The 26,730-nt window shown below is 41.2% G+C and overlaps 2 protein-coding genes across 15 annotated transcripts in view; one reads left to right on the top strand and one right to left on the bottom strand.

Annotated features, from left to right (window-relative positions):
- The window catches only part of SCYL3 (SCY1 like pseudokinase 3), a 43,640-nt gene extending 29,361 nt beyond the window's left edge, over positions 1-14,279 (top strand). For all 11 annotated transcript variants that reach the window (XM_047839798.1, XM_047839799.1, XM_047839800.1 and 8 more), the window contains 3 exons: positions 7,528-7,699; positions 12,437-13,131; positions 13,640-14,279. In XM_047839798.1, the coding sequence (XP_047695754.1) occupies positions 7,528-7,699; positions 12,437-13,131; positions 13,640-13,699 (927 nt within the window). In that variant the 3' untranslated portion in view covers positions 13,700-14,279. The remainder of the gene's footprint in view (positions 1-7,527; positions 7,700-12,436; positions 13,132-13,639) is intronic.
- FIRRM (FIGNL1 interacting regulator of recombination and mitosis) overlaps positions 14,099-26,730 on the bottom strand; it is a 45,938-nt gene continuing 33,306 nt past the window's right edge. For 3 of the 4 annotated variants that reach the window (XM_047839786.1, XM_047839789.1, XM_047839788.1), the window contains exons 17-24: positions 25,091-25,276; positions 23,015-23,137; positions 21,890-21,985; positions 19,970-20,083; positions 18,049-18,153; positions 17,326-17,406; positions 16,279-16,398; positions 14,099-14,610 (exon numbers count right to left, since the gene is read on the bottom strand). In XM_047839786.1, the coding sequence (XP_047695742.1) occupies positions 14,410-14,610; positions 16,279-16,398; positions 17,326-17,406; positions 18,049-18,153; positions 19,970-20,083; positions 21,890-21,985; positions 23,015-23,137; positions 25,091-25,276 (1,026 nt within the window). In that variant the 3' untranslated portion in view covers positions 14,099-14,409. The remainder of the gene's footprint in view (positions 14,611-16,278; positions 16,399-17,325; positions 17,407-18,048; positions 18,154-19,969; positions 20,084-21,889; positions 21,986-23,014; positions 23,138-25,090; positions 25,277-26,730) is intronic. The other variant, XM_047839787.1, reaches the window with a different exon arrangement.

The following is a 26,730-nucleotide window of genomic DNA, read 5'->3' as shown; positions in this document are numbered from 1 at the left end:
TGGCCAAGGTCAAAGAGGTTTCTCCTCTAGGATTTTGATGGCTTTCTGTCTTATGTTTAGGTTCTTTATCCATTTTGAGTTTATTTTCGTGTCTGGTGTGAGAAAGTGGTCCAGGTTCATTTTTCTGCATGTCCATTTCCCCAGCACCACTTGCTGAAGAGATTGTCTTTATTCCATTGGATATTCTTTCCTGCTTTGTCCAATATTAGTTGGCCACACATTTGATGGTCCACTTGTGGGTTCTCTGTTCTGTTCCATTGAGTTGAGTGTCTGTTTTTGTGCCAGTATCATACTGTCTCGATGATTATAGCTTTGTAATACAGCTTGAAGTCCGGGCCTGTGATGCCTCCAGCTTCAGTTTTCTTTTTCAAGATTGCTTTGGCTATTCGGGTTTTTTCTGGTTCCATACAAATTTTAGCATTGTTTGTTCTAGCTCTGTGAAGAATGCTGGTGTTATTTTGAGAGGTATTGCATTGAATATGTAGATTGCTTTGGGTAGTATTGACATTTTAACGATATTTGTTCTTCCTATCCAGGAGCATGGAATCTTTTTCCATTTTTTTGTGTCTTCTTCAATTTCTTTCATAAGCTTTCTATAGTTTTCAGTATGTAGATTTTTCACCTCTTCGGTTAGATTTATTCCTAGGTATCTTAAGGGTTTTGGTGCAACTGTAAATGGGATCAATTCCTTGATTTCTCTTTCTGTTGCTTCATTCTTGGTGTATAGGAATGCAACCGATTTCTGCGCATTGATTTTATATCCTGCAACTTTGCTAAATATGGATCAGTTCTAGCAGTTTTTTGGTGGAATCTTAAGGGTTTTCCATATAGAGTATCATGTCACCTGCGAAGAGTGAAAGTTTGACTTCCTTCTGGCCAATTTGGATGCCTTTTATTCCTTTGTGTTCTCTGATTGCTGAGGCTAAGACTTCCAGTACTATGTTGAGTAACAGTGGTGAGAGTGGACATCCCTGTCTTGTTCCTAACCTTAAGGGAAAAGTTCTCAGTTTCTCTTCCCATTGAGGATGATATTAGCATTGGGTTTTTCATATATGGCATTTATGATCTTGAGGTATGATCCTTCTGTCCCTACTTTCTTGAGGGTTTTTATCAAGAAAGGATGCTATATTTTGTTGAATGCTTTCTCTGCATCTATTGAGAGGATCATGTGGTTATTGTCCTTTCTTTTATTGATGTGATGTATCACATTGATTGTTTTGCAAATATTGAACCAGCCCTGCATCCCAGGTATAAATCCCAATTGGTCGTGGTAAATAATTTTTTAATGTATTGTTGGATCCGGTTGGCTAATACCTTGTTGAGGATTTTTGCATCCATGTTCATCAGGGAAATTGGTCTGTAGTTCTCCTTTTTAGTGGGGTCTTTGTCTGGTTTTGGAATCAAGGTAATGCTGGCTCCATAGAAAAAGTTTGGAAGTTTTCCTTCCATTTCTATTTTTTTGGAACAGCTTCAAGAGAGTAGGTGTTAACTCTTCTTTAAATGTTTGGTAGGATTCCCTTGGAAAGCCATCTGGCCCCGGACTCTTGTTTTTTGGGAGATTTTTGATTACTAGTTCGATTTCCTGACTGGTTATGGGTCTGTTCACATTTTCTATTCCTTCCTGTTTCAGTTTTGGTAGTGTATATATTTCTAGGAATTTGTTCATTTCTTCCAGATTGCCCATTTTATTGGTGTATAATTGCTCATAATATTCTGTTATTATTGTTTGTATTTCTGCTGTGTTAGTTGTGATCTCTCCTCTTTCATTCTTGATTTTATTTATTTGGTTCCTTTTTCTTTTTGATCAAACTGGCTAGGGGTTTATCAATTTTGTTAGTTTTTTTAAAGAACCAGCTCCTGGTTTCATTGATCTGGTCTACTGTTTTCTTTTTTGTTTGTTTGTTTTGTTTTCTTTTTCGATAACATTGATTTCTGTTCTAATCTTTATTATTTCCCGTCTTCTACTGGTTTGGGGTTTTATTTACTGTTCTTTTTCTAGCTCTTTTAGGTGTAAGGTTAGTTTGCATATCTGAGACCTTTCTTCCTTCTTTAGGAAGGCCTGGATTGCTATATACTACCCTCTTCTGACCGCCTTTGCTGTGTCCCAGAGGTTTTGGGCTGTGGTGTTACCATTTTCATTGGCTTCCATGTACTTTTTAATTTCCTCTTCAACTTCTTGGTTAGCCCATTCATTCTTTAGTAGCATGTTCTTTAGTCTCCAAGTATTTGTTATCTTTCCACATTTTTTCTTGTGGTTGATTTCAAGTTTCATAGCGTTGCGGTCTGAAAATATGTATGGTATGATGTCGATCTTTTTGTATTTGTTGAGGCTGAAATGTGTCCCAGTATGTGGTCTATTCTGGAGAACGTTCCATGTGCACTGGAGAAGAATGTGTATTCCACTGCTTTAGGATGAAATGTTCTGAATATATCTGTTAAGTCCATCTGGTCCAGTGTGTCATTCAAAGCCATTATTTCCTTTTTGATTTTCTGTTTAGATTATCTGTCCATTGTTGTAAGTGGGGTATTGAAGTCCCCTATTTTTATGGTATTATTATCAATGAGTTTCTTTATGTTTGTGATTAATTGATTTATGTATTTGTTTGCTGCCACATTTGGAGCATAAATGTTTACAATTGTTAGATCTTGGTGGATAGGCTCCTTGATGATATAATGCCCTTCTTCATTTCTTGTTACAGTCTTTATTTTAACGTCTAGATTTTCTGATATAAGTATGGCTACTCCAGCTTTCTTTTGGCGACCATTAGCATGATAGATGGTTCTCTATCCCCTTACTTTCAATCTGAAGGTGTCTTTAGGTCTAAAGTGGGTGTCTTGTAAACAGCATATAGATGGGTCTTGTTTTCTTATCCATTCTGTTACCCTGTGTCTTTTGATTGGAGCATTTAGTCCACTGACATTTAGAGTGAGTACTGAAAGATATGAACTTATTGCCGTTATGTTGTGTTCAGAGTTGGAGTTTCTGGTGGTGTTCTCTAGTCCTTTCTAGTCTGTTGTTTTTGGTTTTTTGGTTTGTTTGTTTGTTTGTTTGTTTTTGTTTTTTGTTTCATCTTTTTTCCCTTCAAAAATGCTCCTCAAAATTTCTTGCAGGGCTGGTTTAGTGGTCACAGACTCCTTTAATATTTGTTTGTCTGGGACATGTTTTATCTCTCCTATTTTGACTGACAGCCTTGCTGGATAAAGAATTCTTGGCTGCAAATTTTTCCAATTCAGCACATTGAATATATCCTGCCACTCCTCTCTGGCCTGCCAAGTTTTTGTGGATAGGTCTGCTGCAAACCTGATCTGTCTTCCCTTGTAAGTTAAGGACTTTTTTTTCCCTTGCTGCTTTCATGATTCTTTCCTTGTCTGAGTATTTTGTGAATTTGATTATGATATGCCTTGTTGATGGTTAGTTTTTTGTTGAATCTAATGGGAGCCCTTTGTGTTCCCTGGATTTTGATGTCTGTGTCTTTCCCCAGTTTAGGAAAGTTTTCCTCTATGATTTGCTCACATAAACCTTGTACCTAATTCTCTAATTCTTAAATTTTGCTTTTTTGCCTTAGTCTCCCTCTTTTTTCTGCTTCATTGTTTTCCATAAGTTTGTCCTCTATCTCACTGATTCTCTGCTCTACTTCATCCATCCTTGCCACCGTGGCAACCATTCAAGATGGCAGCTCAGTTATAGCATTTTTTGTTTCATCCTGACTAGCTTTTACTGCTGTTATCTCTGCAGAAAGGGATTCTAATCTGTTTTAAACCCCAGCTAGTATTCTTATTATCGTGATTCTAAATCCTGGTTCAGACATCTTGCTGGTATCTTTGTTGATTAAGTCCCTGGTTGTCATTTCTTCCTATTCTTTCTTTTGGGGTAAATTCCTTCATTTCATCATTTTGAAGGAAGAAAAGGAATCAGTAAAAAAAAAAAAAAATTAAGTAAAAACAACACAAAAAAATCAAATAATGCTAGATCCTAAGTGTATTTTGGTCTGGTTGTTTAAAGGAGCTTGGTAGATTCAAGAAAAAAGGAAAAGAAAAGAAAAAGGAAAAAAGAAAAAAAAAAGGAAAACGTTTGAAAATTAGATATAATGAATACAATGAAATAGAATAAAATGAAATGATGAAAGTAAAATAGAATTTAAAAAATTTTAAAAAACGTAGTAGAAAAAAGTTAAAAATCTTTTTAATAAAAATGGAAAACAAAAATAAATGTTTTGTCTTTATTCAAAAATAAGAAAAAAAATTGAATAGATGGATCAGTGAACAGACTGAAATATGATTGAAATTACATCGGTTTCCCCTAAAAGTCAAACTGTGAAGTTTGTAGTGCATAAACTAAGCAGGCGGAGAGATTCTTGTTGTTCCTCAAATGTGTAGTTGCCTTTTGATCAGGGCTTAGTGTAACGGCCCCATTCTCCACTAGGTGGCACTGCTTCACTTACTGGGGAGGATTGTTTTGGTGCACGTAGGCATGTATGCGCATGTGCGGGTCAGATGAAAATGGCATAACCCAGCTACCCGGTCTCACCCTGTCTCTAGTATCAGAACTCTGTGTTCTTCCCGACTGGCAATCAAGCCTCATTTGTCTCCAACTTCTGTCCACTCCCCGCTTTTATACTGTTCTTGACCAAGCCATCAGGCTGCCAAGCGGCACCTCCTCCTGAGTTTTATCTCAGATGGTGGCTGTGTTTCCCATCCCCTCACTTCTGAGGGACTTCGGCTTTGACCTGTTCTGACCCTCCGGGGGAGGGTCTCACCAAGCAATGGCCGGGTGCCCACCTGCCCCAGAAAAAGTTCACGTGATTGTGTAGCAGCGTTTCGGTGATTATGGAAAATCACAACGCACATCTGGCACCAGGCTTCCCCCTTATCATCCTTGTTCCAGTGAATGTGGTTCTCCAGGGTCCGGTGGCACCTTTGCCTGTGTGGGGGCCACACAGCCTCTACCAAATGTCCTCCCAGCAGGGGAGCCACCTCTCCTTCTGTGGCCCGTGGCATCCTCAGGCCACACTCTCTGCCCCTGGGGATTCGCCCTTCCCACCACAGCACCGCCAGGTATTGAGCTGTGGAGCCTCAGACTCTGCGCTTCCCCTTTTTAGAGTCTTAATGGAATTTAAACCCTCTCCTTTCTCCCCTTTTTTGTTCAGTCCCTTGTGTACTCTTCCTCTTCTCTCCACAAGCAAAAACAGCTCCCTGCCCTCTGCGGCGTCTCTCTCCCCCAGCTCACCTCTCTGCACCATGTACCTGCTGAGTTCTGTGGTTCAGGTTGTGCGTATTGTTTTGTTAACCCTCAAATCGGTTTTCTAGGTGTGCAAGATGTTTAGTGTTAATCTGGCTGCATTTCAGGGACAAGAGACACAAAAAAAACTTTCCTTGCTGTTCCGTCATCTTGGCCCCTCCCTCAGTATGAGGTTTTAAAAGATTTTGTCAGCCTTGTGGTATCTTTCAAATAATTTGTTTTCCTATGAGATTAATTTATTTATAAATTATTTGTAAGGCCTGGTTTTATGCCAGGTCTTGTGCATAGGTCCTGGGGCCATAGGGGTATATAACACACCTTGCTTTCAAGGAGCTGGGAGGTGGGAAAGATAGGTGTTTGTCACCTGTTGCTGTACAACCACCCCAAAACTTAGTACCTAAAACATTTTTTTATTTAAAAAAAATTTTTTAACATTTACTCATTTTTGAGAGGGAGAGACAGAGCATGAGCAGGGGAATGGCAGAGAGAGAGGGAAACACAGAATACGAAGCAGGCTCCAGGCTCTGAGCTGTCAGCACAGAGCCCGACATGGGGCTGGAACTCATGAACCATGAGATCATGACCTGAGCTGAAGTCGGATGCGTAACCGACTGAGCCATGCACGTGCCCCAAAAGTCATTTTTTTCTCAGAATTCTTTGCATTGACTGGGCTCAGGTTGGGAATTCTGTTGCTCCACATGATGTCAGCTGATGAGCAGTCCCCTGGGGCCCATTGAGGCTGACGCATGCAAAACGGTTCCTTGACACCTTGAAGGGGATGGCTGGGCCTCTCTCTCCACGTGGTCTCAGGATGTCTCGGGGCCTCTGTTCCCCTTCGTCCCATCTCCAGCGAGGGAGGTGGACTCCTTACAGGGCTGCCCGGGGCTACCAGAAGTGCCAGGGCAGCCTTCTGGAGGCATAGGTTAGGAGTGGACAGTGTCACTTCTGTTATGTTCTCCTGGTTCGAGCGAGTCACAGAAGTCAGCTGAGGTTCATTAAGAGTGGGTTTGCATAGGGCATGGATACTGGGGGACCACGGGGGGCCTGGCCGGCTTTAGGGCCAAGCAGCACAACATGGCACTTGGTGCTTCCATTTGCAGCAGTAATTGTTACCCTGATGTAGTTGTCTCTGAACATATAGACGAAGGACGAAGCATCCTCCGTCTGAGAGGAGTCCTCTTACGTCTCAGAATTGGCCCTGAGCTGAGGTCAAAGAATGCATAGGTTTTCAGCGTGTGAAAGACCGTGAAGACTCTCACTGGAGTTCTGTCCTATGTAGGGGACTAGCCTGGCCGATTTTTATGCGCTAGAAAGTTCCTTTTGGTAGCAGTGTGGAAGATGGACTGGAGGAGGGGAGAGGAGGTAGGAGGCTGTTAGAATAGTCCAGCTAAGAGAAGGCAATGTCTGGGGGACATATGACAGTGGTCATGGGAGAGGGACATATAAAGGGTAGAAGGGTAGGACGCAGCTGCTCACGAGAGAGGAGAGGCTTGAGGATGACTGAGGTTTGTGGCTTGGGTGGTTTGTTATTGTACAGTTAGCCTACTTGATGGAATTCTCATCATTTGTGAAAGAAACACTTTATTTGTACAGCTTTGTTCTGAGAACGTGCCTGATTTGTTAGCATTGGACCTGAACATCATCTTAGTCTTGCTGGAAGTCTTGATCTTAGATAAATGAGGAAACTAGAAACTAGAAAAATTAAACGATTGGTCAGTCTAGGTGTCTGCAGTTAGCCCCTCTGCCACAGTTATGGACTCTTGTCACTCGGTGTCTTTTGATTGGAGCATTTAGATTCTCCCAAGAATTTGGAAAATCCTCTACAGCAGTACTACCCTGAATACCCCGTCTTAGCCGATCTGACACTGAGCAGAGTCAGGCCTGGTTGGTATTTGCTGGAGTCCTCCTGGGAGTACTGGGTGCTGTCGGCTTAAGAGACTGGAGATCTCCAGAGCACTCAGCTGCCTTTGGTCCTGGGGCGGGAGCTAACAGGCATCATGAACAAGCTTAGAACCTTTCATAGCAATTCAACACAATAATTTTATGCGATTTCCAATAGATTTATTTTTGCTTTTATTGTTTTCTACAACGTGTGGGTCTGTGATTGATTGGGAGGGGAACCTATTGGGCCTTGCCCACCAGTAGTTTGACAGCTGCTGACTCGGAGCACGCATGTAAGAAATGAAGTCATCTGAACAAGCGCGGTCTGATTGCAGCCCAGGTGCTGGTTTATGGGGAAAAAGACAGGCCGTGTGGTCCTGTGCACTTACCACCTGATTTACTCCTAGGTCTTGCTGGGCCTGCGTGATACCAGTGATTCCATTGTGGCAATTACTCTTCATAGCCTAGCAGTGCTGGTGTCCTTACTTGGACCAGAGGTGGTTGTGGGAGGTGAAAGAACCAAGATCTTCAAACGCACTGCCCCAAGTTTTACTAAAATGGTGGACCTTTCCCCAGAAGGTAAGAATGATTAAATGGGCTTTTTGTTTTAAATATTGTTGTTTTAATGAAATTTTTAACATTATACAAGTAAGGCAGGTGGGTTGTCTTCAGTCAGAGGATAGAGACAACTGTAAAGAAAGCATAATTTCCCTCTCCCGGTTCCTTCTGGGTGTATAAGGTAATCAATTTTAATAGTTTGGTGGGAATCTTTTCTTCCTTTTCTTAGGCCCATAAAGATACACGGGTATCTGTGTATACACACACACTCCCACGTATCAGATTTTTTAACAAAACAATGAGAAAATACTGTGCCCAATTCTACAACTTAATTTTTTCGTGTAGTGCCTTTTCAGGGACTTGTCTCCAGGTCAATATGTAGAAATGTCACTTTTTTGACAGCTGCCTAATATTTCATTGAATACATTTCATTTAGTGATTTCCCTGTTGATGGATATTGCTTTCATTTCTGGATTTTTAACCACTACATTGCTGCAGTAGATGTCCTTGTACTTGTATCTTGATGTAGTTTGCCTTTTATTGCTAGAGGATAAGGTCCCACAAGTAGACTTACTGGGTCAAAGAATATATTTAAAATTTTATGGATACCCTCTGTCAGTTTCTAAAAGTTGTAGCAGCTCTAAACACCACTAGATGTTTAAGTCCTTTTGATTTTGATGGCCTCTTAGGTAAGTAGCTGTTGATTTTTAAGAACTTCAAGAAATACTTATTTCTGGCATATTCCAATTGGATATTACATGGCACGTAGCAATAATTGCTGGTCTTTATAGGTTGTAAAAAGTCAAGAATAAAAATTTTGTATCAACGGCATTGCTTCTTTGCTCCTTGATACAACCCTGAATAGGATGGTGACCTTGTTAGGAAACACGGATCTCTGATTCAGTTCTCATGGATGGTGAATTAGCACAGAAACCGTTACAGTAGAAAAGAACTATCAGATAGACTTTTCTCTAATTCTCATGCCAGGAGAATTTTATTTTATTTTATTTTATTTTATTTTATTTTATTTTATTTTATTTTATTTTATTTTATTTTATTTTATTTTATTTTATTTTATTTATTTTATTTTATTTTATTTTATTTTATATTTTATTTTATTTTATTTTATTTTATATTTTATTTTATTTTATTTTATTTATTTTATTTATTTTATTTAATTATTTTTTTAATTTTTAAATTCAAATCCAAGTTAGCTAACATACGGTATAATGATAATTTCAGGAAGAGAATTTAGTGATTCATCACTTACATAGAACACCCAGTGCTCATCCCAACAAGTGCCATCCTTCATGCCCATCACCCATTTAGCCCCTCCCCCCACCCAACACCCTGGCAGCAACCCTGTTTGTTCTCTGTATTGAAGAGTCTCTAATGGTTTGTCTCCCTTTCTGTTTTTATCTTATTTTTCCTTCCCTTCCCTTCCCTATGTTCATCTGTTTTATTTCTTAAATTCCACGAGTGGAATCATATGATATTTGCCTTTCTCTGACTTATTTCACTTAGCATACTTTAGTTCCAAAAAGATTTCATTCTTTTGATCGCTGAGTAATATTCCGTTGTATATATTTACTACACCTTCTTTATGCATTCATCAGTCGATAGACATTTAAGACTCTTCCCATACTTTGGCCATTGTCGATAGCGCTGCTGTAAACTTGGAGGTGCATGTGCCCCTTTGAGTCAGCATTTTTGTGTCTTTTGGATAAATAACCTAGTAGTGCAGGTGCTGGATTGTAGGGTGGTTCTATCTTCAGCTTTTTGAGGCACCTCCAGAGCACTGCACCAGTTTGCATTCCCACTAGCGGTGCAAGAGGGCTTCCCCTTTCTCCGCATCCTCGCCAACATCTGTTGTTTCCTGAGTTGTTCATTTTAGCCATTCTGACGGGGGAGGTGGTATCTCCTTGTGGCTCCAGGAGGGTTTTTTAAGCAACGCTGGCTTCCTGAGGTTTTGATAGGTCCAACTCTTCTTGGTGCTGATGAAATCATTGTCAGTCAGGAACTCGAAGAGGGTGACGAAGCTGCTCCCTCACTGACTAAGATATTTTGGAGCACGTTGAGTGAATGGAGTCTGTGTGGTACCAGGTAGTTTTGTTTTTTGTTTTCAAGCAGAGTACACCAAACAGCAAATGAGAGATTTATTTATATTTCATACCAGAGGAATCTGTAGGGGAGGAAGGGTTTTGGGATGCAGTTTTGGGATAAGGCTGGGGGCATCAGTCTCCGAGGGCAGCTCTGTTGCATGTTGAGTCCCCACTCCAATCTGTTTTATTTATTGGATGCAGTTTCCTAATTGTGGACTTTCTATAAACTGTTGACCTATAATCTTAGTAAGAAACCAAAAATGCACCAAAGTAGAACAGATGAATTTTTTTTTTTAATTTTTTTTAATGTTTTACTTATTTTCGAGACAGGGAGAGACAGAGCATGAACAGGGGAGGGTCAGAGAGAGGGAGACACAGAATCCGAACCAGGCTCCAGGCTCTGAGCTGTCAGCCCAGAGCCCGACACGGGGCTAGAACTCACAGACCGCGAGATCATGACCTGAGCCGAAGTCGGCTGCTTAACCGACTGAGCCACCCAGGTGCCCCGGGATGAATTTTTATTAAAATAGATTTTTCTAAAGACTTTCAGTGACTTAGCTAAGCTCTTCATCCAAGATGGCTGCCGAGCCCTGGTGACTGCCTGCATTTCATTTTTTGACGCATTTCAAGTTTATAGTTAAGAGTGGACCTTCTTCTGAACAACATGGGGGAATGCTGGGGAGGAGCATGTCCATAGGAGAGTACCCTTGGGCTTTTTTTTTCCTCCTTCTGCTCCCTTGCAGTTTACCTATATGGTCAGACTTAAGAATATGGGATAATAGTGAGATTTATGAAAAGGGAAGAGAATTGGAGGAGGGAACATTGGTAAGAGACACTGGTAGGCCCTCGCGGGGAGGATGGTAGCAGAAGCAAGCAAGGAGGTGCTGGGCTTGTAGAGGTCAGACCCTGCAGGGCCCGGCAGGCCTCACTGTGATGACTTACCCCAGGCCCTTCCAGGAAGAGGAAATACTAAGCCAAAAATTTTGCTGGAAACTTTTTGACCAATGTCCACTGTGGAGTATGAACTTTTAGGTAAACTGTTAAAGACAGCATTTTCTGGAAACAATTTTTTTCCCCAATTGGAAGTTAAATGTCTATAGCATAAAATTTACCAATTTTAACTGTATAGTTTTGTAGCATTAAGTACATTCACGCTGGCGTTCTTGTACTCTCGGACTTTTATTCTTAGTAGAATCAATTATGGTTTTATTTTATTTATTTATTTTCAACGTTTTTTATTTATTTTTGGGACAGAGACAGAGCATGAACGGGGGAGGGGCAGAGAGAGAGGGAGACACAGAATCGGAAACAGGCTCCAGGCTCCGAGCCATCAGCCCAGAGCCTGACGCGGGGCTCGAACTCACAGACCGCGAGATCGTGACCTGGCTGAAGTCGGACGCTTAACCGACTGCGCCACCCAGGCGTCCCCAATTATGGTTTTAAATCACCAAAGTGTTCAAGAGCCGTTAACTCTTATAAGCAGGTATCCTAAAGGTTCTGTCTAATCCAGCTTCTCAGCTAGCTCTTGAATCCTTTCGAGTCCCTTACCGCCACTTAGACACTCAGCCCGTCCGTAAACACCCGGAGGACAGGCGTCCATTCCGTAACAGGTGTTTCTTCAGATATTTGAAGATGCTCTCTTCCTGCAACTTCTCTTTTGTCTGTGTTAAATACACCCATTTCTCTTAACTGTTGCCCACCTACCCTGTTAGAACAAGAAGCAATTTCTTAGCCCTTTTACTTTGGGGAGTTTTTATGTATCTTTATACTGTCCCATGTACGTCGTCATCTGTAGCCAGCAGGCTCAGATGCGCCAATCTTGGAGAACCCCTCCTCTGGGGTTTTTCTGGCAGCACGCCCAGCAGCAAGAAGCATGTGCAGAGCGATTGTTCCAATACTCTTACGCAGACAGGGAGAAATACTCAATTTATGTAGCTTTTCCACTGTTTGGATGAATGTTTTCCTGAGTATTAAGTTTTAAATTCTGAAAATTAAGGGCACCTTGGGAATACTGAGGCTGATTTCTCGTATCACTTCGGGACTTTGTAGTCAGCTGGGGTCTCATCTGCTTTTCCTGGACTATAGGGTACCTACTGACCATTTCTTCGTGACTGGTGAGGAGAGCTGGTGACGGGTCTTCGGTGCAGCATTCTCCAAATTGGGTCCGAGGAGGACAGTTTTGTTAGATGGCAGTAGGTTTTCTGTGAGAGACAGAGTGGCGTGGTTACGTTTGGGAAAGCGTTAGGAGTAGCGTCCGGCCGCATTGCACCAGACTCCACAGCCTTGCCCACGTTTGAGAAATCTCTTTAAAATGAGGGTATGTCCGGTTGAGCACATGACACTTTTTGGGGGTGACACTGCCTGGCTTAGAACCTTTCTCTGTTTATAGACAGTTACGCCAACAAACGTTGAACATCTGGGAAAGGATCGGACGCTCCGCCTGCTGCTTGGTGTGCTTCCCTCAGAGTTCGGGTTAAGCATTTGAGTAACTTAGTTCTGTTACGTTCTGCGGGGATTCTCTTTTGTAGCTACAGTTTAGTAGCCTGGATATTTCTATGAAATGAGAGCCAGACCTTGTGTGCGTGTTAACCTTTTCCTAAATATATGGCTTGCTCTTAACATTTTATGAGGGTAACTTTTGTACTTATCCCCACAGGTGATCAATATTCTCAGCCTATCAAATTCCCCATGAACGGACTCTCCGACGTGAAAAGTACCTCAGGAGACCGTGAAAACTTCCCATCAAGTTCTAAGAAGTCTGAGGAGTGGCCCGACTGGAGCGAGCCAGAGGAGCCTGAAAACAAAGCTGTCAGCATACAGATTGGTCCCGCGGAACCCCGCGATGCCTCCACGTCCCCGCTCCCTAACTTGAACACGGAGGAGGCGTCATGGGATGACTTTGAGCCCAGCAGCTTAGACAGTGAAACAAACGCAGGAGGAGGAGTCCCCGCTGTGAGACCTGGGGCCGCGGGGGGACCTGAGCCCATTCCTGCCTTGTTTTCACTCACTGAAGAGCCCAAGCCTTCGAAACCCGGCCTGTGCCAGAAGGCCGGTCTTGCGCCAAGCAGGGATGACCCAGGCCACACCGAGCCCCCAAAAGTGTCACCAGAAGGACGCCTCAAGGTTCCATCTGAACTGGGTTTAGGAGAGGAGTTCACCATTCAAGTGAAAAAGAAGCCAGTACGAGATCCAGAGTTGGACTGGTTTGCGGATATGATCCCAGAAATTAAGCCTTCGGCTGCTATTCTCATTTTGCCTGAACTGAGGACAGAAATGATGGTTTCCGGCAAGGATGACGTCCCACCAGTGATGCAGTTTTCCTCGAAATTCGCTGCAGCAGACCTTACCGAGGTGAGGATCGGTAAATCGCGTTGCTAGCATCAGGGTGTCGTCGTCCGTGCCGGTTGCCCGGTCTCGTTTGTCACGCCTGCCGTTTTCCCAGGGAGGGAAGCGACTGACGCGCTCAGCTGCTTAAAATGAGGATACGGGCAGTTCCTGTACCCGAGGGCTTTCCTTCCCCAGAAGGATGTAGCGTGCTCAGCAAAGTGTTTAACTGGCCACTGGTCATGACCAGGATAATCTCTTTATGGGGAGAGGGATTAAGCCAAGAATAGGGTGTCTTCAGATTGATTTTGGATTGATACGGTCCTCAGGAGGTTATCTTACAAAGCTGCGGCTTTATGATTCTGGAACCAAAGCGACCCTCCCCTCAGCTTCCTGTTCACAGGGAGGGAGGGAGTGTACTGAGCACAAGGAAGTCTGTTCTGGTGTCGAAAGGCAAGCGTTAGGCTCCTTTCCTTTCGATTCAAAAATGACTGGTTTCAGCAGGCTGCCCTTGGTTTGCTTTATCTTGCTGCAGGGAGAGTCCGAAGGCTGGGGAGACGAAGGGGAGCTGAACTGGGAAGATCACAACTGGTGACAACGGGCGGAACTTTAGGGCAAAGGATTTCTTTAAAAAATCCAACTAATACCTCAAAAGCGGGCTCTGCAGACCGGAAAACCCAGAAGCACCATTTTCCCCGCCTGTGCCAACTGAAGCGTGAGCCCCCGAGTGGCGGCGGGCGCCCCGGCACCGGTCCTGTGGAGGGGCCTGAGCGCGTCTGCCCGAGGCCAGTTTCTGTGAAGGGCAAGCAGCCGTGGAAAGGTTGAATTCACTGCTTGTTTTCCAGGACAATTCCAGAGGTAAAGAAAATAAATACAAAAATTCAAGCTGATTAGCTTAATTCTGTGCCATTTCTTTAACAGAAGAGTAAGCTTTACGAGATACAACTTACTGAAAAAGTTTTAGCTATAAAGTATATAAATGATTTTAGATTGCTGAGGTTTCCTTAGGCAGCTTATTTATTTGTTTACAGATGTACGAGTGAGGGGCCCTGTGGGGACCTGGGCAGTTCCTGACTGTTCCACATGTATCACGTTGTACCAAAGCTCTTCATGAGAAACCTCCCCCCTCGACCTGTTCTCTAAATAAATGTCCAATAAAGACTATTTTCGCTAGATTCAACTTTACAAAAGTTGTTTTATATGTGCTAGAAAACGCATAGTTCCATCAGTGCATTCATTTACAAAACACAGAGCAGGCTGACAAAGATGATTGGGGGGGGTGGGGTGGGGGTCGGTCCAGTCCGTTCAGGGGCCACCTGAGAGTACAAGTCGTTTTAGCCTATCCATCCTTTCTTGGAGCATCTCCAGTTTCACTACAAGCCAGTCTGGAGCAGGAGACTTCTGGAGTAATAGCTCCACTGCCTCCAAGGCCACGGACGCCGCCTGTAGTGCTGACCCACACTCTTCTTCCGCAGGGAGCTCACGACGGGCCCTTTTTGCGCAAGGCTGGCAAATGAGAAAAACCTGCGATAAGTAATGCCATGATACCCATCTCAAAGATGATAAAGAACTTTCTTTCTGGAGTTCTGAAACTGTGAAGTTTTATGTGCTAATTTTATCTAGTCATTGGTTCACCAGGGGAGGAGGGAACCACCACCCCTGCAATCACCTAGAAAACTCTGGGAAGGCATTTCTGGTTAGTTCCACTAACATTAGGGCCCAAGGAAAGTAAGAGAAACGCCTGCCTCATCCAGTCATTTCCAGTGAGTTTCTTTGGGATTATCTTGCAATCCGTCCTGACAAAAAAGCCCCAAGTATGAATTTTCTAAATGGTTCCAGTTTACTTTTTAATGCTAAGTTTATAAATGAGGAGAGCTGTGGTCTTTCGGAAACTTTTACGGCCAATTCCAGAAACTGTCAGGCTTTTAGCATCACCGCACTGGGGTGGGAACTGGGGCTGAGCCACCTTTTGTGATCACGGCCTTCCTAAGGAAGGTCATAATAAATTCGAGAGAGAAAAAAAAAAACAACATGCACAAGCAGGGGAAGGGCAGAGAGAGAATCCCAAGCAGACTCCGTAAGTCAGTGCAGAGCCCAATGTGGGGCTTGAACTCACAAGCCATGAGGTCGTGACCTGAGCCAAAACCAAGAGTCGGACACCCAACTGAGTCATCCAGGGCCCCATGGTCTCAATAAATTCTTGGGGGCTTATTTACACTGATATGTAACTTTCAGGCTTGAAATCTGTAAAACTAAGTCTTTCCTGAAAACTAGTTATAAACAAACTTCTTTTTACAAAAGTTACAACTAAACTCACCAGAATATCGTTCATTTGGACTGCGATTCTATATACATGTGTATTTCAGTGCTCAAAACAATATTCTGAATATCCTTAGGGGTATCAGATTTCTGCCTTTTAATAGGTAGATGTGATTTCTAGACACTGCCCAGAATTATCCGGCTGGGTTGATGAATGAAGCAAGGGATCAGCCTAAGCATTCTGGAAGGTGAGTTCATTGGTTTTCCGTGGTTCAGAAACTACTGTTTGTCACTTCACTGATAACAAATACAGAACTTTCCCAAAAGTTACTACAAACAATTGAAAGTCCTGTTGAAAGAGTAGGGATAGTATGATGTTAAAACTTATTTGCAAGGGTGCCTGGGAGGCTCAATTTGGTTATATGTCCAACTCTTGGTTTCGGCTCAGGTCATGATCTCACAGTTCGTGGGTTCAAACCCCACACCAGGCTCTGTGCTGACAGTGTGGAGCCTGCTAGGAAAGAAGAAATGGGATTTTTAAAAGAGCAGCTACTGTAAAACAAAATTTTACATTTCTAGATCTATTTGATTATATTTTAAAAATGCTTATTTTTGAGAGAGAGCGAGCACTTGAGTGGGAGAGGGACAGAGAGAGAGAGGGAGACATAGGATCTAAAGCAGTCTCCAGGCTCTGAGCCGTCAGCACAGAGCCAATGGGGGCTCAAACCCACAAACTGTGAGATCATGACTTGAGCCAAAGTTGGTCACTTAACCGACTAAGCCACCCAGGTGCCCCGATGTGATATTTTGATATTCAATAGGAGGCCAGGAACCATCCTGGTTTTTTTTTTCACTTTTATCAGTAAGAAGGGCAGAATTTCTCTTAAAGCTTGACCCATACTATAAAGTCCATACCTGTAAAGATGACCACTTTGCTTCTTCTACAGCGACGTTAGCAAAGCGTTCCCAGAAAATGGCTTTTTCCTGTTTCACACGTTCCACCCTGGCAGCCGCGGTTTCATCTACAAACCCAGTCTGCCACAAATCGTGAAAAATCAAGTAAACACCAAGCATTCTCTAACAGAAAATGCTGTGATACTCAGAAAATGAGAAGATGCCGTGCATGTGTGTGTAAGCACCCAGTATTAAACTATTCTGGCTTAGCCTGTGAGCTAGGCAGGTTTTGGAAGGTGAACTCATCGGTAAATGCACCATCTTCGTGTGATTTGGATAAAATCACTCTCCAGTGTTCTCCTTCCCTACAGAAAAGCCGAAGTGTCTTCTTTCCAGGAAAAACTGATAGTCTGCGAACCTTCATTGTACAGGGTGAGAAACTGGTAAAAACAACATGTACACACATACTTCACCAGCTGATGTGTGAGGTATACGTGCGTATAAACAGCCACATGGCCCAGTTTAATAATGGGCGTGGTACAAAAAAAAATCAGTAGTTGTGCATAATGCACTTTCTCTGGTCTTCTAAATCTGTGGCTTAATGTTCTGCTGGTGTTGCAATTAGCCCCTTATGCCCCAGAACTGCCCCCATAGAAGTTCCAAGGTGTGCACAGACATGGGAGCCAAATGACTCAACAGTTGGGTTCTAACTATTAAAAACAGCTTTAGAAATGTCACAGTTTGGAAAACTAGGTCTTTGTTGGCGCAGGAAAGCCGTGTAAAATTCTACGTAAATGAGAGGAGTAAACGCGGCCTCTCAGGCCCCCGGTTCTCCATGCGAATCTAGGAGGGTAACGTTCGGGGTCGCTCGGTCCTCTCACTGCCTGAACTCACAGCGACTCCGCCCGGTCTCTGACCTGTCATCTGGCCCCGGCTGTTTAACTTGTGTCACCTGTGTGCTGAGCACTATGAACAATTTAAGAAGATACTTAAGTCGGTTACAATCATACAATTTTAAAAAATGACAAAATACGTGATCCCACTATTTTGATCTACATAAATAAATACCTTCTCCAGAAAGGATACAACTTTGTTCTTGGTTTCTTCGGAACTGAGACACTGTGGGACTATCTCTTCATGATTTGTTCCCTATCAAAAGATTGATAAACGAGATCGATTTTAATATATTTCAACAACTTGCAAAGACAAATACATGAGTTTTAAGAGCAACTTAAGAATGCATTTTAAAAGAAAACTCTCCGAGGACACTCAGAAGACCGTCAGCTCACAGTCCCTTCAGGGCGCCTCAGGACAACGCAGCGTTCTGCACGGGCACGGCACTGTGAGCTTTAGTCACCTCTGCCCGGTCTCTGGGCCCCTTATGAGCACAGGCGTGACTGCACAGCGACAGGCAAGAAGGCTCACCTTCTCCATGGACCTGAGCTCGCGGGGCTCTGTGTTTCTCTCCCTAACTCCTACGATAGTTTGAGATGAAACGTGTTACTCATTTCAAACTCAAAAATACTGTCTGGAAGACAGTGTCCGAGTTAGTAGGCCTGGTCTGAATGCTCGGTTCTGGTTGTTACCACCCCTGACCTTAGGAAAGTCCCTTCATTTCTCTATGCTTCATTTTTAGATCCTGTAAAATAGATCGTTAACAATACTTCCTCCAGCGGAAAATTTTAATGACCAAGATCAAAGGTAGCTCAATAAATGTTTTAGAACGTTTTAGAATATTGCAAATATTAAACTGTTTTGGAGGTCACTATGATAGGTTGGTCTTATAATTACCTGGGCAAACTGAGTAAACGCCTCTAACGTATGTTGTTCTAGTATCCAGTTCCCGTCAGCTAACAGTAAGGCAAAAATAGAAGACAGGTTGGGCAGAATTTTGTCCTACAAAGAGAACCAAACCTTATTAGAGGAAAATCTCAGCAGAGTACATTCACTCTTCTTTATTTATTTTGAGAGAGAGCACGAATGAGTAGGGGAGGGGTAGAAGGGAGGGGAGAGAGAGAATCCCAAGCAGGCTCCACGCTGTCAGCAGGAAGCCCGATGAACCGTGAGATCATGACCTGAGCCAAAATCAAGAGTCAGACACTTAACCAACTGCACCATCCAGGCCCTCCAATATTCACTATTCTTAACGTCAGGTTTCCTTAATTCTGTCCCCCTGAACACATACTAATCCACGTTAGGTCATGTCACTCCTTTGTTCAAATGCTTCCAACAGCTTCTCATTTCCTTCGGGGTAAAGGCTGAAGTCCTTACAATGGCCCGGAAAGCCCCACTACCGGTGTGTTAGCTCTACTGGCTTCCCTCCATGTATCAGACACGCTCTCAAGAGGGATCAGGCTTACGATTTCCCCCGAGTGCAGGACGCTTCCCCCAGATACCTGCATGGCTTGCTCTCTCAGCTTCAGGATTTTACTCACAGCTCACCTTGGTGAGGACGCCACTGCCAATAACCCGTTTAAAACTGTACTACATACACATTCTCTCTTTCCCACCCTTGCTTGCTTTCTCTCCAGAGCACATACAGTATTTCATATGCTACGTCACTCCTTCTTAGTTGCCTTCCGACAGGCTGAGGGTGGATATTTATTAGTTTGTTCATTAATGAATCCCCAGTGATTAAAACAGCACCTGACACACAGCAAAAACTCAGCAATATTTTTCTTGAATAAAATGTCATCTCCTGGCTTTAAAGGCTCTTACACGCTGATGAATCCACCATATTTTTCAGGCCTTTGCTCCGGGGAATATATAATTTCTGCTAATAAACCATTTGTTCCACAGCATCTGGGCCCATCAGGGTGCATAGCTATTCATGAATGAGACAGTATTTCGGAATTTATCTTATGCTAAAAAGAAGACAGCTCGAATGCAAACGTCTTTGGATACTTCTGTCCAGAGTTTAAAAGAAGCTGTCAACATCCACCTTTCTCTCATGAAACATAACCCTGTGTGGTGAAAACAGTATGATACCGTTTACTTGTGAGCAAATAAGAGCCCTTTAGAAACTAGCCAGTTAAATGTTTCTATTGCAAAGATTTTAATATCTACTGAGATAACATCCATCATATTTTTGCTCCAATTACATGACAAGGTTGTCATCACCCATGGACGTGAAAAAAGCCAACTATCTAGACTGACCACAGTAATAAGGAAGGCAAAATTCAGTTCAGGAGGTTGTATCTGGAAATTGAGTAGTATATTGTCAGACCCCTGCAGTATAATTTAGAAGTAAATATCCATTTGCCAATTATATATACTTTGCAATATTTTCAAAAACATTGTCTTAACAAACAAGTTCTTTTTCATGGATATAAAACCAAGAGTATATACAGTTTGATAAATTACCCAATTTCCTCATTATATACTATTCCCTAGAAGACAAATGTCTGCCTTCCTCAGAGACATTGTATACTAAAGGCCAACTGGAATGAGACTCTCAGGCTACCGCCAACTCTAAATTATTTGTATGTCAAAATGTATTTTTCTAAAAAGAAAAAAACTTACAATGAGTTCTATTTTGACAAAGTCATCCTCTCTTCACAAAATACATCCCCCCCCCCCCAACTTTCATTGTCAACAATCCACAGAATTTCAGACAGAAATCAGAAGCCTGAAAATTTTACTAATTCTTACAGAGATTTTGTTAACAAAAGAATTAAAGGAATTTGGGGAACAAAAGCATGAAGAATATTACCTGGATAGCTTGAGGTATAAAAAAATTTCCCAGAGAAGATACAAAATCAAGCACTGCCAAACAAACATGGTCAGGAGGCTCTAATTTAAGCAGTGAGGTCTGCAAAGTTACTACCTAAAGTGGCAAAGACCAAAGAACAGTTAGAAATGAAAACAAGTATTTTGTAGAGACCTAATGAGTAAGATTTTGATGGATGTGTGGAAGGGAAAACACAATAAAACCCAAAACAGCTGAACACTCAATAAAGCCTACACTTCACAAGTGGAATTTGAAGAAAAACAAATGCCTGACCCAATTATTACAGTATTCATCCTCCCAACTGCTGTTAAAAATAAAAAAGTATCTTCCTGAAAAATTACATACCAGTGCTCTCCTTTCAAATCCTTAATAGTTGTTCTGTATTATAAATTATAGTGACGGAAATTCATTATTTAAAGCAGGGATCGGCAAACTTTCTATGAAGGGCCAGGTGGTAAATACTTTAGGCTTTGTAGGTAGTATGTTCCCTGCTGCATACTCTTTGGTTTTTTTTTGTTTTGTTTTTTAGTTTTTATTTTACAAACCTTTAAAAATGTAAAAATTATCCTTAGCTCTTGTCCTATAAACAGGAAGGGAGAACCTAGCCAGGAAGCCATAGTTTGCCAATCCCTGGTTTAAAGGAACACAGAGATAAAGTCTCCTATAAAAGAAGCAACACCTAAATGAACAATTTACTTATGCTGAAATTTTAGAACTTTAGTTATGTGGGTTTTTTAAAGGTAGACACAATTCTATCAAAATTATCCATATTTGATTTTTCAAAAAAGATTAGAAACTTCAGAATCCACAAAGTCTGAGTCAATGATTTTACTGTATTCTCATTCTCTGTAATTTAATCCATGTTATGCATATAGAATTTGTAATTTACTTACTATAATACATATATACATATATTTAATATAATACATATACATATGTACATATATACACATATACATACACATATACATATTATGCATATATAAATATGTAATTTTTTTATAAATATGTAATTTAAAACTGCACCTCATTAGTATGTATTTGTTAATGCCAAGTTGTGAATGTGCACAACCACTAACCAAGCTACTAAAAAGCAAAGTGTTAGTAGTTCTGCTTTCCAGCATATACGGTCCTGTGATAAGGTATTATTCCTTCCATCCTCCTCCAAGGAATGATTAGTTTTACCTCATAACTGTTTATTTCTTAATGTGCCTGTAAGCTTAAGCCAACTCTCGATTTGGGGGATCAGTTCTGTCCAAGATGGACTAATTCCAAAGCCTCTGAATCATTTCAGAGAAGACGGAGGCCTTTTGCCGTCTCCTCTCTGTATCGGCTTAGAAACGCCAAAGGCAGGCAGTGACCAGGCAGCATCAAAAGGATCCCCCCGACAGTGACCTCGTCCTGCCTGCTCCAGCCATGCAGGCTGGGGGCCAGAGAGAAAATTCAGTAGTCCTTTACGTCAGAATCATGCTTTCAAAGAGACCGTGAAGATGGCCCCTAAGTCCACATTGCTTATATTCTGCACTCCCACAGCTGCTGAAATACATTTGAGCACGGTATGCATGCAAAGTTCACACATGAGCTATGACTCCTGGCCTCAGGGATGTTCTGGGGCAGTTAAAGCTTGGACTATTTGGCATCAGGGAGATAGGGAAGAACAGATGTGGGCTGAACCAACAGCCTGTATCCTAACCATACTCTACTGGATGAGTGAAAGAAATGAGGGGACCGCCCTAAGATAAAGCAAACCTGTGACGTCTACATTCAGTCCAGCAGGAAAGGGGGAACAAGCAAACTGAGCAACAAATCGCTAAAAAGGGCTGTTTCTACAAAGCTATTTTAGGTCATACCAGTTCAATAATTTCCTCAGCAAGGTATCAACAATTTGTTCACTGTTCTTACCTGACTTATCAGATGAGGATCTAGAGTTTGAATGAAAAATCCCAACAGTGAAAGTAAAAGGCTAAGTGTCTGCTGAACATAAGGTCGACCTGTTACCTTAAATAAGAAACACAAAATAATTTTGGTGAAAATTTTCAATTACATGAAGATAGCTACCTTTTAATGAACATTTATTATACACTAGGCAATATGCTAAGTGTTTTATATTACCTCACATATACCTTATAACTCTACGAAGTAGCTCTTACTACCCTCACTTTACCAAAAAATAAGAAAAAGGGGCAGAGAGGTTAAATAATTTGCTCAAGATCACATGACCAGAAATTCCATTTCTCTTCTCTGTAACTGTGGTTTCTATCATGATATGGTAAGCTAGATCACCAGCAGAGAGATCCTCAATGAATATTTACTGAATGATTTGTGAGGATTGGGGGAAAGCACTTCCTGAAGTTAAAATACTAAAGAAGGGAAATTTAACCATACGTAAATTTTAATGATAAAACATTATCTGCAAAACCATTTCTATTATTTACCAAAAGTGTGAATGTTGCCTTCAGCTTCCAGCAGCTGGCACTACTCAAAGAAAACAAATGTCCTATTTAGATTTTTAAACTAAATGTCATTTGGAAACCACAATCATCTGTGGGACACCCATCATCCCAATTCTAGCCTGTCACCTGGCCTCTGCCATCGCTGGGGAAGAGGAACACAAAGCAGCCATAGCCATCCACTTGTCCCTGCCGCCTTTAGGCCAGGTCACTCTCCACTGCCCAAAAGATTTCATGGAAGACCCCAGAACCACAGAAACAGGCTATACTAACCCAACAGAGAAGAGAAACAATACCAAGAAGGGTTTGATTTTTTTTAATAGGGTCCAAATGGTCATGAAAATAGTTAGCTGGACTGTCAGTCACTCTACTAGGCTCTAGTTTTACTAGTGGAATCCTGTCACGCTCAAAAAGAACTGGTTGAAAGAGCACAAATAGGTATTTTAAGTTCTGATTGCAAGTTCTATCAAGCACCTAAAGAAATTACATACATTTCACTCTACAGGGAAATTTTGGTGCTATTCTTTTTTCAGTATTTTATTTGTTCCCCGGAGAAATTATCAGCTGCTTTCCTTACCAGCGTAGTGTTTAAAAATGCCCAAAGCTGACTCCCGATTTCCAGAATTGCAGTCTGCTGTGCAATATCCAAAGCTTCACTAGCAGAATTACACACAGCAAGCAGAGCAGAAAGCTGTGTGTTCTGTAAGTGGAGACAGGGAAAGAACTGAGGTTAGATCCCAGTCTAAAGGAGCCGAGGCCCCAGAGGTTACGGATAACTTGTAACTCTGCATAAAAACCCGTGGCCGATGTGTGTTCTAAGACCCAATGCCATCTTTTCAGCTACTTCATTAATACATTTTATTAAAAATAATTTTCCTTACAGACAAACATCTTCATTTTCTACATATTTTTTTTCCTTTTAGGTTAAAGTTTAATATCAAAATGGAAACAGCATTGTATTTTAATACAATGATACAGACTGTCCCTATAATCAAGCTAATTTTATAATATTCATCAACTACAGAGTCTATTTTTTTCACATGATGCACCTAGCAATCTTCTACCATTACTAGATTTTGATTATTGCTGTTGTTTCATAATTAATCTTTAAAATTCCTCAACAACACTCTGCATTCAATAAACAGATACAATACTTGAGAAGTACACTACCTAGAACTTGAAACTAAAAACCATCTTATCTGGATCTGCTCTTATCCATATATGGAATCTCTCTCTCTGACTGGCCGGGAGTGCAGTGGGCTGCACGTAATGATTAGTAACAATGCCTTTAACCCATCATACTTCAACAACATTTAAGTTTGAAGGATTAGCACACAGCTTTTTATTTAAGATTTACCTATTTCCTTCTACAAATAAGCATGTAAAATGACCTGCTGAAATAAAGTTTTGGTCAGGGCAAAGATATATTCAAGTTTAGAAAACAGGTGCATTATTTTGCCTACTCCAAAAAATGTTTTATCTTCAACTGCAAAAATCGGTGCACAATAAATGTAAAACCTGAACAATCTAAGTTACTCCTGTGTATTTCAAATTGTCTCAACATAAATGCAAATAAAAACTTGTATTTCCTTTAATATGTGTATATGTTTTAAATTATCCTGATAATTTAAAAAATTATTTTTAATAAAATTTTATTTTATTAAAATTATTTTTTAATAAAATGTATTAATGAAGTAGCTGAAAAGATGGCACTGGGTCTTAGAATACAAATTTGACACAGGTTTTTATGCAGAGTTCTAAGTTATTCATAACCTCTGGGGCCTCAGCTCCTTTAGACTTCATTATCATCAAGTGCCATGAATAGAACAGAGTGTCAGAACACTTACACTCAGTGTGGAGATCTAAGCCTTGAAAAAACCCTGACCTCGTAATTTAAAATTGCAAATAGACCCCTAGCCCCTTGAATATCCTGTCCCCATCCCTGCTTGATTTTTCTCCACTTATCCCAAACTAATCTAAAACATTTACAAATATATTCATTACTTATTTTACTGTCCACAGCTGAGCTAGAGTACGAGTTCATGAGAACAGGAATTTTTGTTTTGTTCCCTATTCTATCCCCAATGCCTAGAACAGTGCTTGGCACACAAGAGTGTTCAAAATATGTTTGCTGGATGAAATAAATGAAGGAGAAAATGATACTAAACGGGAAAACTGAACCACATGTAGTATAGTCAATTTTTCAATTTTAAAAAATCGTGTAGTTTTTACTTCTTCTGGATGAACTTCTTTTACGTTTCATTAAGAGGGAACATAAAGCTCATAAGAACTACATAAAGACTCAGAATAGGTGTGTCTAAAATGGGGGCTGCATTTCGTCAAACAGAAGAGTCATGTCTGCCTAATCTAATGATGTGTCAGCAAAATCACTGCAAATAAAATATTTCATACTGAGTTTCATCTTGGTCCAGCGTGTCTTGAACTGCAGACCCTCAGTCCCCAATGTAATTTACATCAAGATGGAGTAAGTTTCTCACAGACCCCTTTACAATGTAGAATCTGAAAGCTTGCTAGTTTCTAACCTGAGGGCAGAGACTGTATCCTTCTTATTAACAACCCATCACTAGTACCTTAAGTAGTGCTCAATAAACAGTTACTAAATGAACCAAATCAATCAAAATTCTTTTCTTACCAGAGAGTCAAGCTCTCCCAAAGTACGCCTATTGCTTAGCCACTCCGTACACCGTGCAATGCCTACTCCGACGACCTCTTGTGCGGCTTGTTTCCTAAGCTCGGCAGGTAATGCCTGGAAGGAAATATATTGCCACAGAGACAGATTTTCTGCTTCTCTGGGGGAAAATTTCTGGATAAAATCCACCTGAAAAAAATTGAAGAGTAACAGAAGACGATCTGATGAATGGATACACAAAAGCGGAGAACTGGCTCCCATGGTTTATGTTTTTAAAAAGCTTTTAACTGACAAGGACCAGACCGAGGTAAATGACACGAACATGCATTATTGTATTCGCTGTTGTTGCATTTGTTTGCAAATGCAAAACGCAGTTTAAGTGGAACATGATATGCAGGCACTGAGAGATGTTAAAAATAATCTATTTCATTATTAGTCAGGTAGCTATTTTATCCTACCCAGTAAGTCTATTATCTTCCTAAGAACATGTGTGCTCGTGACCTTGTTAAGTCAAAAGTAATATTCCAAGGTATGCCAAAAGAGCGATTCGGCCAACCCTGGCGGCTTACTGTTATCTCAGCTGATTAGAACAAAGGACCTACAGAAAGAAGCAAAGCTCATCGGTTCGATTTTCCACTAGGCTAGTTGGCTTTGCTCTCAGAGGACACACAGAATTTGTTTCACAAACGTAAGCCACCAGTTCAGAATCATGTGGCTAGCAAATCCATTCTACCACTGAAATAATTCAAAGCCTTTGCCAAGTTAACAGAAAAACAGCACTAGTTTGTTAAAAATGAGGCATCAGCAGACTAGCTAAAAACAGAACACAAACATTAAAAAAACAAAAAGTTAAAATAATACTTTCCAGTGGAAAAACAGCAAAAATAATGGTGCACTGAATTTCTAAATTAAATATAACCTAGGAAGTATATTAAATTTTTTAAGAAGAATATTTCAATTTGTAGTATCTCAAATCTACTTGATGAAAACTTCCTATATTAAAAAAAAAAACCCTACCATGTTAAATTTGACAGAGTAATTTTCTCACATTGTGTATTATATTTATATTTGGATTTTGTTTGCAGACAATATTTAGCTGTCAAAACAAGGGAGAAATTGTGTGGCTATCTTCTGGGACAGCTGATAAAGCCAGAAAAATGGACCCTGTGATGAGCTATGTGTCTATTATAATAAGCAGCTTTACTCATGAAACCAAACTGCATCAGGAGGGCCAAGAGAAATGTGCCAACTGATAGACATCAGCTGAACATGACCTTTCTTTATAATAAAATCCAGTGAGTGAATGAACTAGTTCCCTTGCCAAAATAGAAATTACAAATAATAATGCCCTGGACAACATAAAAGGGTAGGCGTTGACAAAATTTATTACATAGAAAAAGTGATTTATTTACGATTTTGAGTTTGAAAACCCCAGTCTTAATACAATTTTAAATATTCAGGGGCACTGGGGTGGCTCAGTCAGTTAAGTGTCTGACTCTTGATTTCGGCTCAGGTCATGATCTTGTGGTTGTGGGTTTGAGCCCCACATTGGGCTCTGCACTGACAATGTGGAACCTGCTTGGGATTCTCTCTCTCTCTCTCTCTCTCTCTCTCTCTCTCTCTCTCTCTCCCTTCTCTGCCCC

This window comes from Prionailurus viverrinus, chromosome F1 (genome assembly GCF_022837055.1).
Source record: "Prionailurus viverrinus isolate Anna chromosome F1, UM_Priviv_1.0, whole genome shotgun sequence".
Classification (NCBI taxonomy): Eukaryota; Metazoa; Chordata; class Mammalia; order Carnivora; family Felidae; genus Prionailurus; species Prionailurus viverrinus.
Note: the sequence above shows the minus strand (reverse complement) of the source record. Positions and strands in the feature narration are given on the sequence as shown.